The sequence below is a fragment of the Giraffa tippelskirchi genome, chromosome 11 (genome assembly GCF_054371585.1).
Source record: "Giraffa tippelskirchi isolate mGirTip1 chromosome 11, T2T-mGirTip1v1.2.pri, whole genome shotgun sequence".
Classification (NCBI taxonomy): Eukaryota; Metazoa; Chordata; class Mammalia; order Artiodactyla; family Giraffidae; genus Giraffa; species Giraffa tippelskirchi.
The window spans coordinates 99387326-99404276 of record NC_137285.1 but is presented as its reverse complement, the minus strand read 5'-3'; the positions used below and the strand labels follow the sequence as shown (position 1 = coordinate 99404276).

At 39.2% G+C, this 16951-nt stretch overlaps 1 protein-coding gene across 50 annotated transcripts in view; it reads left to right on the top strand.

Moving 5' to 3' along the window:
- Positions 1-16951, top strand: part of USP28 (ubiquitin specific peptidase 28) — a 69718-nt gene that overhangs the window by 11500 nt on the left and 41267 nt on the right. For 36 of the 50 annotated variants that reach the window (XM_081544787.1, XM_081544788.1, XM_081544786.1 and 33 more), the window contains exons 2-3: positions 10317-10394; positions 11322-11451. Coding sequence is in view for 46 of the 50 variants with exons in the window: in XM_081544782.1 (XP_081400908.1) it covers positions 10317-10394; positions 11322-11451 (208 nt within the window). In the remaining 4 variants the exon portion in view is untranslated. The remainder of the gene's footprint in view (positions 1-10316; positions 10395-11321; positions 11452-16951) is intronic. The other 14 variants (XM_081544774.1, XM_081544767.1, XM_081544754.1 and 11 more) reach the window with 1 other exon arrangement.

The following is a 16951-nucleotide window of genomic DNA, read 5'->3' as shown; positions in this document are numbered from 1 at the left end:
ATTGTCACCCTGCTTATTTAACTTATATGAAGAGTACATTATGTGAAATACTGGGCTGGATGAGGCACAAACTGGAATCAAAATACCTGCAGATGACACCACCCTAATGGCAGAAAGTGAAGAGGAACTCTTTAAAGAGCCTTTTGATAAGGTGAAAGAGGAGAGTAAAAAGCTAGCTTAAAACTCAACATTCTAAAAACTAAAATCATAGCATCCGGTCCTATCACTTCATGGCAGATAGAAAGGGAAGTGAAAATGGTGACAGACTTATTTTCTTAGGCTCCAAAATCACTGTGGACGGTGACTGCAGCCATGAAATTAAAAGACACTGACTCCTTGGTAAAAAAGCTATGACAGATCTAGACAGTGTATTAAAAACTGAGACATCACTTTGCTGACAGAGGTCCATATAGTCAAAGCTGTGGTTTTTCCAGTAGTCATGTACAGATGTGAGAGTTGGACCATAAAAAAGACTGAGCACTGAAGAATTGATGCTTTTGCACTGTGGTACCAGAGAAGACTCTTAAGAGTCCCTAGGATAGAATTTATGCTTTTGAACTGTGGTGTTGGAGAAGATCTTGAGAGTCCCTCAGATAGCATAGAGATGAAACCAGTCAGTCCTAAAGGAAATCAACCTTGAATATTCATTGGAAGGACTGATGCTGAAGCTCTAATACTTTGTCCACCTGATGCAAATAGCTAACTCATTGGAAAAGACCATGATGCTGGGAAAGATTGAAAGCAGGAGGAGAAGGGGTCGGCAGAGAATGAGATGAGTTGGATGGCATCACTGACTCAACGGACATGAGTTTGAGTGAATTCCAGGAGATAGTGAAGGACAGGGGAGCCTGGCATGCTGCAGTCCATGGGGTCGCAAAGAACTGGACACGACTGAATGACTGAATAACAGATATATCTATTACATCTATTACATCTTATCTGATGTAAGATGTAATTTTTCCATTGGTGGACATTTGAGTTTTTCCCACCTTTTGGCTTTTGGGAATAGTACTTCTGTGAACATTCATGTGCAAATATTAGAGTGAGTGCTAAGTCACTTCAGTCATGCCTCTTTGCGACTCTGTGGTCTGTAGCCCACCAGACTTCTCTGTCCTTGGGATTCTCCAGCCAAGGATACTGGAGTGGGTTGCCATGCTCTCCTCCAGGGCGTCTCCCTGACCCAGGGGTCAAACCTGTGTCTCCTGCATTGCAAGTGGATTCTTTATCACTGAGCCACATGTAAAGCCCTAAATATTTGACTACCTGCTTCCAATTATGTTGGGTATATACCTAAGTGTAGAATTGCTGGATCATAGGGTAATTCTATGTATAGCGTTTTGAAGAACCGTCAGACTTTTCTACAGCATCTTTACTGTTTTACATTCCCACCAGCAGCACACAAAGATTCCAGTTTCTCCATATCCTCCCCAAACTTGTAACTTTCCATTTTTGCTCTGTTTTATTTTATAGGAGTCATCTTTGCCTATGAAGTGGTATCTCATTTAGTTTTGATTTGCATTTTCCTAATGGCAGTTGTTGTTAAGTATCTTTTCTTATGCTTATTGATCATTCGTATCTCTTCTTTGGGGAAATGTCTGTTTCAGTCCTTTGCCCATTTTTGAATCGGGTTTATTTGTCTTTGGTTTTTGAATTGTAAGTATTTTAATATAATCTGAAATACTAGACCCTGATCAGATTTATGTTTTGAAAATATTACTCCCATCTTGTAGGTTGTCATTTCACTTTCTTGATAATGTCCTTTGTTGCATAAAAGTGAATTTTGATGAAGTGCCACTTACCTGTTTTTTCTTCTGTCACTTGTGCTTTTGGGATAATATAAAAAGAATCCATTGTCATATTCAAAATACTGAAGATTTACCTCTTAGCTTTCTTGTTAGAGTTTTATAATTTTAGCTCTTATACTTTAGATGTTGATCCCTTTTGAGTTAGTGTTTGAATATTGTGTGAAATAGGGATCAAACTTCATTCTTTTGCAAATGTATATCTTGTTCTACCACCATTTTTGTTTGTGGAGTGTGTAAATTTAAGGTGTACATCATTTTGCTTTGGTAAGTGTATATATTACAATATGTTTTCTCTTCTGATGTTTATCACATTATATACCTATAGTGCATTATTATTATGTTCAATAAACCTTACAGTAAATCTCTATGGTGTTTTAGTACTTGTTGCAAATTTGTGCTCTTGAATACTGTCAGTCTTATCCCTATACCATCCCTAATACCATTTTTTGAAGAGGCTTTTTTTTCCCCATCAAATAGTCTTGACATCCTTATCAAAAATCAGTTGACCAGGACTTACCTGGTTGTCCAGTTGTTAACAGTCTTCCTGCCAGTGCAGGGGACAGAGGTCCCATCTGTGGTCCTGGAAGATCCCATATATTACAGGGCAACTAAGCCCATGTGCCACAACTACTGAGGCCCCTGCACCTAGAGCCCATGCTCTGCAGCAAGAGAAGCCACTGCAGCAAGAAGCCTGCATGCTGCAACGAAGAGCACCCCCACTTGCCACAACTAGAGAAAGCCTGTGTGCAGCAATGAAGACCCAGCACAGCCAAAAATTAAATAAATAAATAGATAATAAAATTAAAAAAAAATTTTTTAAATCAGTTGACCAGAGATTATGACTTTTCTGGACTCCCAATTCCAACTCATTTGCCTATCTGCTTATACTTATGCCAGTACTATACTGTTGTGATTACTATAGTTTCACAGTAAGTTTTGAAATCTTAGACTGTGAGTTTTCTTTGTTCAATATCGTTTTGGCTATTCAGTGTCTATTGAAATTCCATATAGATTTGACGGTCAGTGGTTTCATTTCTGTAAAAATGATCTCTGGAATTGATCTTTTTTACATTGCGTTGAATCTGTAGATCACTTTGGGTAGTATTGACATATTAATATTAAGTCTTTGTTATGGTTCGTTTTATGTGTCAGCTTGACTAGACCAGGAGGTGTCCAGACATTTTGTCAAACATTCTGGTTATGTCTGTGAGGGTGCTTCTGGATGAGATTAGCATTTGAATCGGTAGGGTGAATAAAGCTGATTGCTCTCTCTGATGTCTTTGGACCTCATCCCATCTACCGAAAAGCCTAAATAGAAAAGGCTGATAAAGAGGAAACTTTACTACCTAATTGGGTACAGGTCTTCTCTTGCCCTCGGACTGAAAGTTATGTCATCAGCTTTCCTGGTTCTCAGGCTTCCAGCTCAGGTTAAAATGACCCCATTGACTGGTTCTCCAGCCAGTGTAGATCTTGGAACTTCTCAGCTTCCAAAATCCCAAGAGCCAATTTGTAATAATAAATTTCTTAATTCACATGTACTGGAATCTATGAATATAGGATTTCTTCACACACACATGCACACCCTGTTGGTTCTGTTTTTCTGGAGAATCTTAATATGGTCTTCCAGTCCATGAACTTGGATGTTTTTCCATTTATGAAAGTTTCCTTTAAGTTTTTTCTCAGTGTTACATAGTTTTTAGTATACAGATCTTTCACCTTCTTGGTTAAATTTATTCCTAAGTATTTTTTCTTTTGGATACTATTATGAATGGAATTGTTAATTTCCTGTTTAGATTGTACACTGTTACTGTGTAGAAACACAGCTGATTTTTTTCTGTTGATCCTGTTCTCTTCAACTTTGCTGAATTTATTTATTAGTTCTAGTGACTTTTTTGTGGCGTTTTTGGTGTTTTATATATCATGTCATCTGTAAATAGAGATAGTTTTGCTTTTTCCTTTCTGATGTAGGTGCCTTTTATTTATTTTTCTTGCCTATTGTTCTGGCTAGAACGTCTAGTATAATGTTGAATAATATTGGTGAAAATGGGCTTCTTTGTATTAATACTGATTTTAAGGGAGACTCTTTCAGTCTTCCACTATTGTGTATGATGTTAACTGTGAGTTATCTTTTTAAATACAGGCCCTTCATCACATTGAGGAAATGCCCTTCTTTTCCTAGTTTCTCAGTTATTTATATCATCAAATGTGTTGTATTTTTTCTGCGTTGATCAAGATGACTTTTCCCCCCTTCATTCTGTTGTTATGGTGTACTACATTTTCTTTTTATGGTTTCTTTTTATGTCTTTGTCAGTGACATCCTCTTAGGCATCCATTTTCAAATACTTGACTAAGCTTCATCTCTTCATTCTTTGAGATGTGCAGAGCATACTCTTAGTGCTTAGTCGCTCAGTATTGTCTAGCCCTGTGACCCCATGGCCTCTAGCCTGCCAGGCTCGTCTGTCCATTGGATTTTTCAGCAAGAATACTGGAGGGGGTTGCCGTTTCCTCCTCCAGGGGATCTTCGCAACCCAGGGATCGAACCTGCATCTCCTGTGTCTCCAGCATTGCAGGTATATTCTTTACCCACTGAGCCATTGGGAAAACCCATAGACTGTACTCTAGCATTCCACTTTTCCTACCAGCTTCCTACTGCTTTCATCATCCTTGGTTTATTCAGTAGCTCCCTAACTCATGGTTAATCTTCTTTTCCTAGTTTTAACCCACTTTAAACTGTTAATATGTGCTAGATTAATCTCTTTAAAATAACTTTTTTCCCCCTCACGTTTCTTCCCTGCTGAAGAGCCTGTAATGATTTTATGTTGTTCATTAGATCAAGTGTAAACTCATCTTGACATTTAGAACTGTTCATAATCCCATCCCACGTCACCTCTCTGGCCCCTGTTATTTATAAAAGATGAAAACTACACAATGAGGCCCATCTAATAATAACATAGAATTTTGCCGTTAGGTGTCTAAAACTATAAGCATGTAAACTTGGTTTCTATATCTTTTCCTGTATTTTCTTAGTTTCTCATTTAGCAAATAGATTGCTAAATGGCGTTTTCTTAAATTTTTGAAGATGCATTTCATAAGACCTTGTCATATTAGTTTCCTGGACTCGTTTCTTGTATTTGGTCGAAGCATATATGTATTTAAAGAAATGAAAACATATTGTCTTAATGTATTCTAAAGTAAGAAAAAAACAAGGTGCAGGACATCGTGTATAGTATGAAAGAAGACGTTCATGTGCATAGACCATTTCTGAAAGATGTCAGAAACTATTAATAGTGATTACTCCTGGGACATGGAACTGGATGGAAGGAACAGGGAAATTTCCCTTTCATTTTATATTGTTTTGTGCTGTTAGAATTTTCTACTTAGTGAATGTGGACAAAAGAGATGAAAAAGTTTGAGTAAATAATGATTAGTTCTTTTTCCTTGCTTTTAATTTTAGTTCAGACCCCTCTGTACCATTTAGGATTGACTAACTTTTAAAAGCTTTTAATGCTTTTTAAAAACATTAAGCCAGTTGATGAACTGAAACAGTGATTTTCATCATGTACCTAATTTTGGCATCATTAAAATAGGTTATCAATTTCAGGGGATTCAGTTCTATCCAGAAAAAATTGCTATTTGTCATTTGTGGAGTCATAAGGCACTTTAGATTTCCATATTATGAGTAAATTGTACCAACATAGAGTTTTTGCTGGAATAAAAACTGAAAAAATAGCAGGGCTTTTGTGGACTTTTTCCATGGAAGTTGGAAAAGTTAGCGGCAGTCTCAGACCATGTTAAGACTCTGTTATACAGCCTGGGTTTCTGGAGTTGCTGCTGTGTATTTTCTTTGACTCCTAGAGTTACCCTTTGCTTTCCTTGGATATTTAAGGTTTATTTTAAAATTAGAAAACCAGATCTTTAACTTTAGAGAGAATTTTATTAGGCACACCTTGGTATTTCTTTGGAGTAAAGTAGCGTTTATCAGTTACTTAGTTTTAAATTAAGAAATGTCTTTGTAAAAATAGACAATCAAGATCAGTAAATGTGTGCATCAGAATGGTGAAAATAGAATTCCTGTTTGAAGGGATGGAATCATCTAGAAAGCACCCTTGTCACAGTGCTAAACTGGGTATTTTGAAGATTGTGAGATTAGTAATTGCAGTAGTTTGCTCATCAGGGAGTTTTAATTTAGTTGCAGTAGGATTAGGCCAGTTGTTTATTACAAAAACTTGATAACTTAATGTTTTTACCATGCAGATAATCCTGTTTATTGTTTATGATGAGGTGAGTTGCCGTCTTTGCTTTAAGAGAACCTCAGTACTGAGAAGCTTTGCATCAAAACCTTGGAGTAGCTGAGCTCTTTCTAGAGATTTGTGTGTGCCTGTCTTTCTTGACTGCCTCTGGGCAAGAAAAGAGAGTGCTCTTTGTTTTATGAAAATAATGTGTATTCAGTTAAGGAAATGCAAACCTGTTGGCTCTTGCCAGTTATTTGACTTCATTATGACTAGAGCACAGGCTTTGTCTTGTCTTTTGTTGGGTGTGTACCTTATTTGTAGCATCATAGTTACGGTGAAGTTAATATTTAAATCAATTTCATGTGAAGTTGAGGAGAAACTGTGAGTGGACGATGCACTAAGAGCCTGATGAGCTTAGCTTGTTTGTTGTTGTAAAATTAACATGTCAGATACACCCACCAGGCTCCTCTGTCCATGGAATTCTACAGGCAAGAATACTGGAGTGGGTTGCCTTTTCCTACTCCAGCGGATCTTCCTGACCCAGGGATCGAACCTGAGTCTCCTGCATTGCAGACGGATTCCTTACTGTCTGTACCCAGGAAGCCCTGATCAGGCTTTGGGTTGTGGGTACTACTGAGAATTTAGGTTTAGCTAAATATTTATAAGACTGAGTCATGTAATAGCAGTTGTTCATGTGTGCCAATAGCATAGCTTATTCCTTGTGAAATGTGTTCAGACTCTTAATGGTTATTTTTGATTAATCATTTAATTCAAGACATTTGATGACAAAACTGGTTTTGTAAACCTTAGTTTTCTAATTTGCACAATGAAGATGGTCCTTGACTATTTTAGGGTTGTTCCAGGGATTACATGATGTATGAGGCATCCAAAGTTCCTGACAGAAAGGCGTTCAGTAAGTGTTAGTTACAATTGTGAACAGCACTGTCCTGTGGATAATTCACATTAGGTAGTATGTTGTGTGATTTTTGTCTTTATGGAGGCAGGGATTTCACACTTAAAACAGAGATCCACATGGTGAGAAATATCACATAAAGATAGTGAGCAGCCTCATTTGTTCCGTCAGCATGGGAGATTAGACAGGGCAGAGAAGAGTAAGGGGCTGGAGTCCTTGAATAGTATGGGGCTTCCCAGGTGGCACTAATGGTAAAGAACCTGCCTGCCAGTGCAGGAGATATGAGAGACGTGGGTTTAATCCCTGGGTCAGAAAGATCCCCTGGAGGAGGGCAGAGCAACCCATGCCGGTATTCTTGCCTGGAGAATCCCCAAGGACAGAGGCACCTGGCAGGCTACAGCCCATAGGGCTGCACAGAGTCAGACTGAAGGGACTTCGCACACACACAGAGTTCTTGAGGGAGATGAGTGTAACACTGTTCTTGGGGCTGCACAGAGTGATTTTATATCGTCATTGTCTCTGCCCAATAGCTTTAAAAAAAGGGAATCTGAGAGTTTTCCTTTCCTGAGTGTATTATTCTAGATGTGTTAACGTCTGCTGCTACCTGTTACAACGTGGAGACAGGAGTGGGACTTTAACCTATGGCCACATGTAATGGTTAGTAAGTTACTTATCATTTGAATACCGTATTTCATTGATTAGCATTTATTTGGCATTCTGAGATCTCTGAAATTGAGATGCTCCTTAATTTACTATCTTCCACGTAGCACATGTGGTGTAGTTACCATGGTCTACACACATGTGGGCTTGGTCATAGCTGTTGCTGCTACTATGGCAGCCAAGTTACATGCCCTGTTGGTACTGCATGGTTAGTTTACTTGCCATCTAAAACGACTTTAAAAAGATCACACTATGATTCAACAGTGAAACAAGCAAGAACTATGAAGAAAAGCATAGGAACAGAACAGCAGGCTACAGATTTGATTTTATGTGAAGTGAAATATTTCTCTTTGGAGGAATGATTGCAGTTTCAGATTTTATTGCAAAACTACAATCAAATGTGTCATGGGACCTCAGAAAGGAAGATACTAGAGGTGTTTTAAGCTTTTTTTGTTGTTGTTGCTGAGAAATATGCAAAAGAATTACCTAATGCATGCCAGGCTGTGCACCTGGAAGCAGGGTGAACTGTTCTGTTTCTCAGCATAAATGAGGCATTTTGGAGTTACAAGAAGCTGATGTGACCGATTCATGTGTCTCCTAGGACTGTCGTGAAGGTATTGTGTCATAGTTTAAGTAGCAGCAGTTTTTCTCTTTGGTGGTACATAAAATGTACCACCATTTTATAACTTAGGGCACCCTAGATTCAGTCTCTTCTAGTGTTTACCTCTCTAGCTTCTCATGGTACTTATTTGGAACTGATTGTTCTACTAAGTAATCAAAACTGTGCTTATATAAAGGCAACTAAAATAAAAATAGGAAACTTGCTAAGATCAAGGTCAAAATTTAAGAATAAAATATTTGCATTGTTTTGCATTAAATAGGCATTCTTACCTGCTTTCTTTGTCTTCTCGGATACAGCATGGCACAGAGGTTAGGGTGCAGACTCTGGAGTCAGGCAGCCTCGGGTCCATTCCCAGCCCCAACCCTTACTAGCAGGAACTTTCTGTAAGTTACTCAACCTCTCTGTCCTCAGTCTTCTGTCAGGTGGGTGCAGTGTCTCTCTCACGAGTTTGTTCTGAGAGTTAAATGAGTTAATACCTCTGAAGTGTTCTGAACAGCACCTGGCGGGCAGTAAGCAGTGTGTGAGAGCTGTTACTCCATCTGGCATTGTCTTTTGTTGATACACTGAGTGGTCTGAGGTGAAGGTGTGTTTGTCTAGCCCACTCTTCCCCTTCTTGGTTCCAGTTCAGGACTGATAGGCTACCCATTTCCCCTTCCCAGGTGTTATTCCATCCTTTTTTGGGTACGGCAGTTTGGACTTTTTAGAAAATTGGGTATGACTGAGCTATATAGATTGACATTCTTTTACACGGTGTGAACAGAATTAGGATTCGTTTGGAAACAGACTTTTTGATGCTTTCCTTTTCTAAACATCACATGCTGTGTGTTCTCAGTGTTTTCCAAGGTTAGCTCTGGACACTTCGTAGTGCGAGAGTCCCTCTCCCAGTGCCCAGGCAGTAACTGCCCGAGACAGATGCCCAGCCTCCAGGACTGCTGGGCTCAGCAGGGTAGGGTTCCATTTCGAGCCTATGACCACGGCCTGTGACTAGAACAGAAAGACTGTTGATGCTTTTCCGAGGACTGTACAGGGGTGTTTCAGTTTGTTTTTTTCTAATGCGTGATACTTGAGTGTTGCATTGGGCCCTCAGCTGTTGAAGAACAGAGGATACTGTTTCTGTTACAGCTGGCAGGGAACTAGACTGCCTCTTGGAGACACAGCACTAACTGAAAGATAGTGGTCAAACATCAGCTGTTGAATCAGGGCTTCATTCTAGGATAACCTTAAGAATAGTATAAATTAGATTTCTGCTGGCTGGATTAAATTTGAACTATTTCGTTTTCAGTATTCATCTGAAAGGTCACTATGTCTTCACTTGGGCCAACCGACTGTTTAAGTTGAGCTTACTTGTAAATAGGTGTTTTGTGTTAACCTTTGTCTTTGTGCAAAACAGGACAAAATGCTTAGTGAAGACTTTGAGGCAGAAAGGGGTTATAAACTGATCTTGTAGCATGGAAGGTTTTGCCGTGATTCAGATTAATGAAGAGAAAACACTCCCTACTTTATTCTCTCTGGAATTTTATTTATAATTCAGAAAATTCCGGCTTTATGTATGCTTCTTTTTAAGCAATCAGACCTAAAGTTTCAAATGTGACATTGGTGATATCGTTTGTTAATTACATGATGGGAAACTTATTGTCAGTGAAAAATGACACACACAAATGGCATGTGCAGTGAAGCTTAAAATAGCACGTCTTCACATCCATGCAAATTCCCTGGACTCCTTATAGTGACCTACTTACGCACTGCTCACAGAGAGAAACATGAGGCACTTTAAGTGTCCATTAAGGCTAGAATATTACATTTAAATGTTTTATGTATTTGTAGTTTTACTATTTACTTGTATTTCTTCCACAAGTGCCAAAAGCATTTTCTATGATTAAGCTTTTAAAAGAGTAATACATTTGACATTTCACAATGTGTCTGACAGTCGGTAGCTTGTTGCTTGGAGCTTGTTGGTTTTTTAAAGTAAGAAATGCAATTCTCAAGCCTGTTTACCCTAGATGTTTATGTCTCTTCTTTACATGTATCCAGGTTTACTTTCTGATTGACACATGTCTTGTGTTCATTTTGTTTCTCAAATACAGAGCTGCCAAATGCTGTTAAATCAACTGAGAGAAATCACAGGCATTCAGGACCCTTCTTTTCTTCATGAAGCTCTGAAGGTTAGTGTCAAGGCCTCTATGAGTCAACAGGTTTTAGAACAGTTGTTCATATCATAGTTATGTCAGTTCAAGCTATTTTTATGCCAAAATGAAAGTGCATATGTATAGGGACAGAATTCTAGAGGTCAAATGACTCAGTATCTTCAGCCTGTAAAGTACAAGAGCAGGAAAAAGTTGAGGATGGAAGGAGACTCACAGTGCAGGGAACTCTGCAGAGATTTAAGATACATATCAACTAACTGCCCTGTATCGACCTTTTATGGATCCTGATTCAAACTAAAAAACACTTGAGTCATGACAATTTAAACTGGTTATTTGTTTGAGGACAGCACTGTGGGTTGTATATTTTTTTAAAGATACATTCTGAAATGTTGAATGATGATGTAATAAGACGCTTAGGATTTGCTTCAGAATATCTAGGGGAGGTGAGGCAGAAGAGATAAAATAAGATTGACTGTGGCTTGGTGACTATCGAAATCAAGTGACGACACTTGGGATTCAGTTATATGTTCCCACTTCTGTTGTGTACGTTAGAATTTTTCCCTAAGGAAAGTTTAAAAAGTTAAAACAGAAGTATGGTCACCACTAGAGAATATGATGACTGTTTGGCACCTTTATTGTAGGGGCTGACTTCATTTGGAGTGTGATACATCATGCCTTAGCCATTGTGCAATCAGGAGTAGTATCCAAAGCAGTGAGGTTTCATTCTTGTTTGCATATTGTGGGAAATCAGCACATGGCACTCCCTTCCTGTACCTGGGAGTGTGATAGCATCACTTCAAGTTTCCTACCGTATATCCTAGAATTATGCCTAGATTTAGTATGACACCAGGGTAGTAAGGAGTTATAACCCCCCAAATCACTTGCTGCTTATTTTAAATGCCGTGATGTTTGACTTTTGAAATTTGTTGTTTTTCCTCCTCTTAGGCCAGTAATGGTGACATTACCCAGGCAGTCAGCCTTCTCACTGATGAAAGAGTTAAAGAGCCCAGCCAAGAGACTGCTGCAGAACCATCTGAAGAAGAGGGGAGTGCTGCCAGCAAAGAGGAATTAGCAAGTAGGTATATCCTGGCTGGGCCCATTTCTGAACTAGCAGAAATTAAGAGATGAGTTTCTGCGAGTGTCCTTTTCATCACATCAACCCTTCGGAAGTAATGGTAATCATGGCTAATTACTGAGCCATAATGAGTTGCCAGGCACAATTCTCAGCACTTAAATGGTTCCATTCATTCAGCAGTTATTTAATGAGCCCCTGTTAGGTGCCAAGCACTCTTTTAGGCACTGGAGATAAACAAAAGGAACAAGAATTGCTGCCTTGTGAGAGATGAGGCCTTGGAGGGAGCAAACGGGAGGCAGATCATGCAGAGGCTTCATAGCTGCTTGGCTTGTACTCTGAGCTGGAGGACCAGCCATTGGAGAGTTTGCTGCAGAGGAATGCTGTAAACTGGTTTCCACTTCCTAAAGGTCATTCTGACTGCTATGTTGAGAACAGAATTGTGGGAGGCTGTAGTGAGCATGGGGCAGAGAAGGGAGCCCAGCACCATTCAGGAAGCTGTTGCTGATGAGGACAGTGTGGGCCAGGGCACAGTGGTGGAAGGGTGACAAGTGCTTGCTGCACAGGATCTGCTTGCAAAGGAGATGAGGGCTGTGACAAAAAAGAGAAGGGTTAAAGATGACTCCAGGTTTTTTTCCTAAGCAGCTGAAAGGGTGGAGTTGTACTTAACTGATGTGGGAATAATTACCGATGGAGCAGATTTGGGGTGGAAAATGAGAAGATCGATTTTGGCAATATTAAATTTGAGATGCCTGTTAGACATCAAGGTGAAGTGTCGAAAAAACAGTGGAGATCCAAATGTGCCATTCAGGGGAGAGAGCTGGACTGGACATGGATAAAACTTGAAATCATAAACTTGTAAATGGTACATAAAGTTATCCGCTCCTAGGAAGCAGATATAGAAAAGAGAAAAGGTTTCGTGTCTCAGCAGTAGGTCCTTCCAGTGTTGAGATGTCTGGGGGAGGTGGAGGGGGCAGTGAAGAGTGTATAGAGGCATAGCAGGAAGACCCACAGAGTGATACTCTGGAGACCAGAGAGGCTTCTAGAAGGAGGATCTGTCAGCTGGGTCAGGTGGTGTTAATGGATACTTGGGCAGTTTCAAGCTATTCTGAATGCTGCTGCTGTGAATATTCTTGTATATGTCTTTTAGTGCCCAGTGACTTAATTGAATCCATATGTTTCTTTTTGAGATTCATCCATATTGGCTATACCTGTAGTTATTTCTTTTCATGTGTAGTATTTCTTGGTCTGAATACACAAGAGAATTGATATATTGGTTGGTTGACTTTGGAGTTGTTTTGAATTTTTTTGCCATCATGAACAAATCTACTGTGAGCTATTTTAATTCACATTTTTTCATGTATGTATGCAAGAGTTTTTAAAAACTCGCGATGTAATTGGAGAGTACTGAAACATGCCCAACTTCATCTTAGTAGATACTAGGCATCTCAGATGGTAAAGAATCCATCTGCAGTGTGGGAATCCTCAGTTCGATCCCTGGGTTGGGAAGATCCCCTGGAGGAGGGAAAGGCTACCCACTCCAGTATTCTTGCCTGGAGAATCCCTGTGGACAGAGGGGCCTGGTAGGCTACAGTCTGTGGAGTCACAAAGGGTCGGACACAGCTGAGCGACTAAGCACACAGCATTAGTGACATTAATTTCTGAAATGATTTTTTTAACCTATGTATACTCCCACTAATAGAGTTTGAGGGTAACTCTTGCTCTTAAAATTGTTAGATTGCAAAATTGTTGCTTGTGTTTTTGATATAAAATGATCATCTTGTTTTTAACTAGAATTTTAAAAACTTAAATAATGATACTAATTATCTTTTCCCTTTTGACTGTTAGTGTTTCTTCATGTGACATTTCTCTTAGTATCTTCTGCTGGTTTTTCTGTTTGTGTCTTTGTATTGATTCTTGATATTCTTACTGATAGTGACCTTATTTTCTTGATATGAATCCATTTTTCTGGAGTTGGGCATTGCAGATATCTTCTTGTTGGTGACCTGTGTTTTTCCTCTGTGATGATGAGCTAATAAATAGCTTTCATTTATTAATCTGCTGTGGCTTGTGCTTTTTTGTTTAAGAACTCCTATACCATGATGTCATAGGATATTCTATTGTCTTCTAAAATTGTAATGTTTTGCTTTTCACATTTAAATATTTAATTCATCTGAAATGTATTATTTTGGTAAGACATAAGATAAAAATATGGTTAGATCCATCACTGCCCCCCAGCGCTTCCCCTAGCTACCCAGGACCTTTTATTGAAAAGGCAGTACTTACCCACTGATCTGCAGTATTAGCTCTGTTACACTATTTTTGTGTTTTCCATTTTATTTCATTATCTGTTTTTAATTCTTTGCAATATATACCTAGGAGTGGAATTGCTAGATCATATAAAAATTTGTGCTTAAGTTAAAAAAAATTCTAGAATACCTTTTTTTCATAACTGCAGCATTATCACACCTAAAAATTAATAACGATTTCTTAATCTCATCAAATACTATTGTAGAAATTTCCCTGATTGTCTCATGAACAATGTGTTGGTCATTGGTTTGAGAGTATAATGACCCACATAAAGTAAAGCATTAAACTATGTTTGAAGTCTGGTTCAAAATGGCAGATAATAGAAGGATGTGCACTCGTCTCCTCCTGCGAGAGGACCAAACTTGCAACTCGCTTTGTGGGAGGACAACCTGCAGAAATTTGCAGCCAGACAGGACGACACTGGAGCCCACCAGAAGAAGACACCCCACAGCCAAAGAAAAAGAAGAAGCCACAGTTAGACAGCAGGAGGCATACAGGCATGAAAACAATCAAATCCCATACACGCTGGGTGGGTGACCCACAGGCTGGAGAACAGTAATGCCAAAGAAGTTCTCGCACTGTTGTGAAGGTTCTGAACCCCATGTCAGGCTTCCCAGCCTTGGGATCTGACAAAGGAACTGGGAATCCCCAGGGAATCTGTCCTTGAAGGCCAGCCGGATTTGATTATAGGACTTCCAGAGGACTGGGGGAAACAGAGACTCCAGTCTTGGAGGGCACAAACAAAATTTTGTGTGCACCAAGACCCAGAGGAGAGGAGCAATGACCCCACAGGAGGCTGAACCAAAACTACGTGCTAGGGTTGGAGGGCCTCCTGTGGAGGCATGGGTCGTCAGGGGCTCACCACAGAGACGGGGGCACTGGAGGGTCCCCCTTGGCATAAACCCTCTTGGAGATTGCCATTAACCCTATCACAGAGCCTGTAGACCCCAGGGCTGGGTTGCCTCAGGCCAAACAACTACAAGGGAAGGAGTGCAACCCCATCTGTCAGCAGCTAATTGGATTAAATGAGCAAGGCCCTGCCCAGCAGAGCAAGACCCAGTTTTTCCTGTCACCAGTCTCTCCCATCAAGAAGCTTACACAAGGCTCTTAGCCTCAGCCATCAAAGGGTGGACAGAAGAAGCAAGAAGCAGCACACTCTCACAGCAGCTAAAACAAAAACTGTATTACAGAAAGTTAATCACGATGAAAAAGCAGAAAGTTATGTCCTAGGTGAAGGGACAAGAAAAAATCCCAGAAAAACAACTAAATGAAGTGGAGATAGGCAAGCTTCCAGAAAAAGAATTCAGAATAATGATAATGAAGATAATCCAGGATCTCAGAAGAGAGTAGAGACAAAGATTGAGAAGATGCAAGAAATATTTACCAGAGACCTAGAAGAACTAAAGAGCAAACAAACAGAGATGAATAATACACCAGACGGAATCAGCAGCAGAATAACTGAGGCAGAAGAATGGATAAAAGACCTGGAGGACAGAGTCATGGAAATCACTGCCACAGAACAGAATATAGAAAAAAGAAAGAAAAGAAATGAAGATAGCCTAAGAGACCTCTGGGACAATGTTAAACACACCAACATTCACATTATAGGGGTCCCGAAGGAGAAAAGACAGAAAGGATCTGAGAAAATATTTAAAGAGATAATAGCAGAAAACTTCCTGAACATGGAAAAGGAAATAGCTAAGCCCAGGAAGCACAGAGAGTCCCAGGAAAGATAAACCCAAGGAGGAACACACCAAGACACATATAATCAAACTGACAGAAATTAAAGACAAATAAAATATTACAAGGGAACTCTCATCAGGCTATCAGCTGATTTCTCAACAGAAGCTCTGCAAGCCAAAAGGGAATGGCATGATATATTTAAAGTGATGAAAGGGAAGAACCTACAACCAAGAATACTCTACTCATCAAGACTGTCCTTCAGATTTAATGGAGAAATCAAAAGCTTTCCAAACAAGCAAAAGTTAAGAAAATTCAGCACCACCAAACCAGCTTTACAACAAATGCTAAAGGAACTTCTCTAGGCAGGAAACACAAAAGAAGCAAAAGACCTACAGAAAATAAACCCCAAACAATTAAGAAAACGGTAATAGGGTCATACATATCGATAATTACCTTAAATGTAAATGGATTAAATGCATCAACCAAAAGACACAGACTTGCTGGGCAGATGAAAACATGTGCATGTATGCACTTCCATTTACCATATCACTGTGCTTGACCCCCCCCCCCAAATTGTATGTAATTATTTTATATTATTCAGTTAATCATGTTCTCATTATGGCTTGCAATTGTAATTATCTTTTATTTTTTATCTGGCTATTGATTGTGAAAACAGATAAACATCGTTTACTATTGTGATTATGTAACTATCACTTGTTTAATACCATTGTATCATGATTGTCAACAGAAAAATGGTAGAGCTCTATATCACCAAAACTAGGATCTAATAGAGAAACCTTTGAAAAAAATCAGTTTTTAAAATCCAGGTGCAATGGCGACCCACTCCAGTACTCTTGGCTGGCAAATCCCATGGATGGAGGAGCCTGGTAGGCTGCGGTCCATGGGGTCGCTAAGAGTCGGATACGACTGAGCGACTTCACTTTCACTTTTCCCCTTCATGCACTGGAGAAGGAAATGGTAACCCACTACAGTGTTTTTGCCTGGAGAAGCCCGGGGTCTGCGGAGCCTGGTAGGCTGCCGTCTATGGGGTCGCACAGAGTTGGACACGACTGAAGCAACTTAGCAGTAGCAGCAGCATACCAGAATTATCTTGAAATTTTTTGAAAAATACAAATGCTCAGGTATTGCTTATTTTCTCCAGAGCTCCAGATATGTTTCTAATGAGCAGTCATGTTTAAAAACAACTGGACTATATGATGATCTTTTATCTAGTTTGTTTCACTTTTTCTATTTCATATTCATTACTCCCATTTCATTTAGTTTATGTTCTCCAACTTTTCCATCTCTTTTTTAAATTTTCTTTCTCAAGCTTTTATCAAGTGTAGTAGAAAAGCTTTTGTATACATATATATAAATATGTATAATATATATATTTTAGAAAACTTACGAATTTTTGCCTAACTAAAAAAATTATGACATTTTGATTCTACTTGTTTGACTTAGTATGAATAGAATGCTTGATTTCTAATTTAAAAATAGATAATGCATG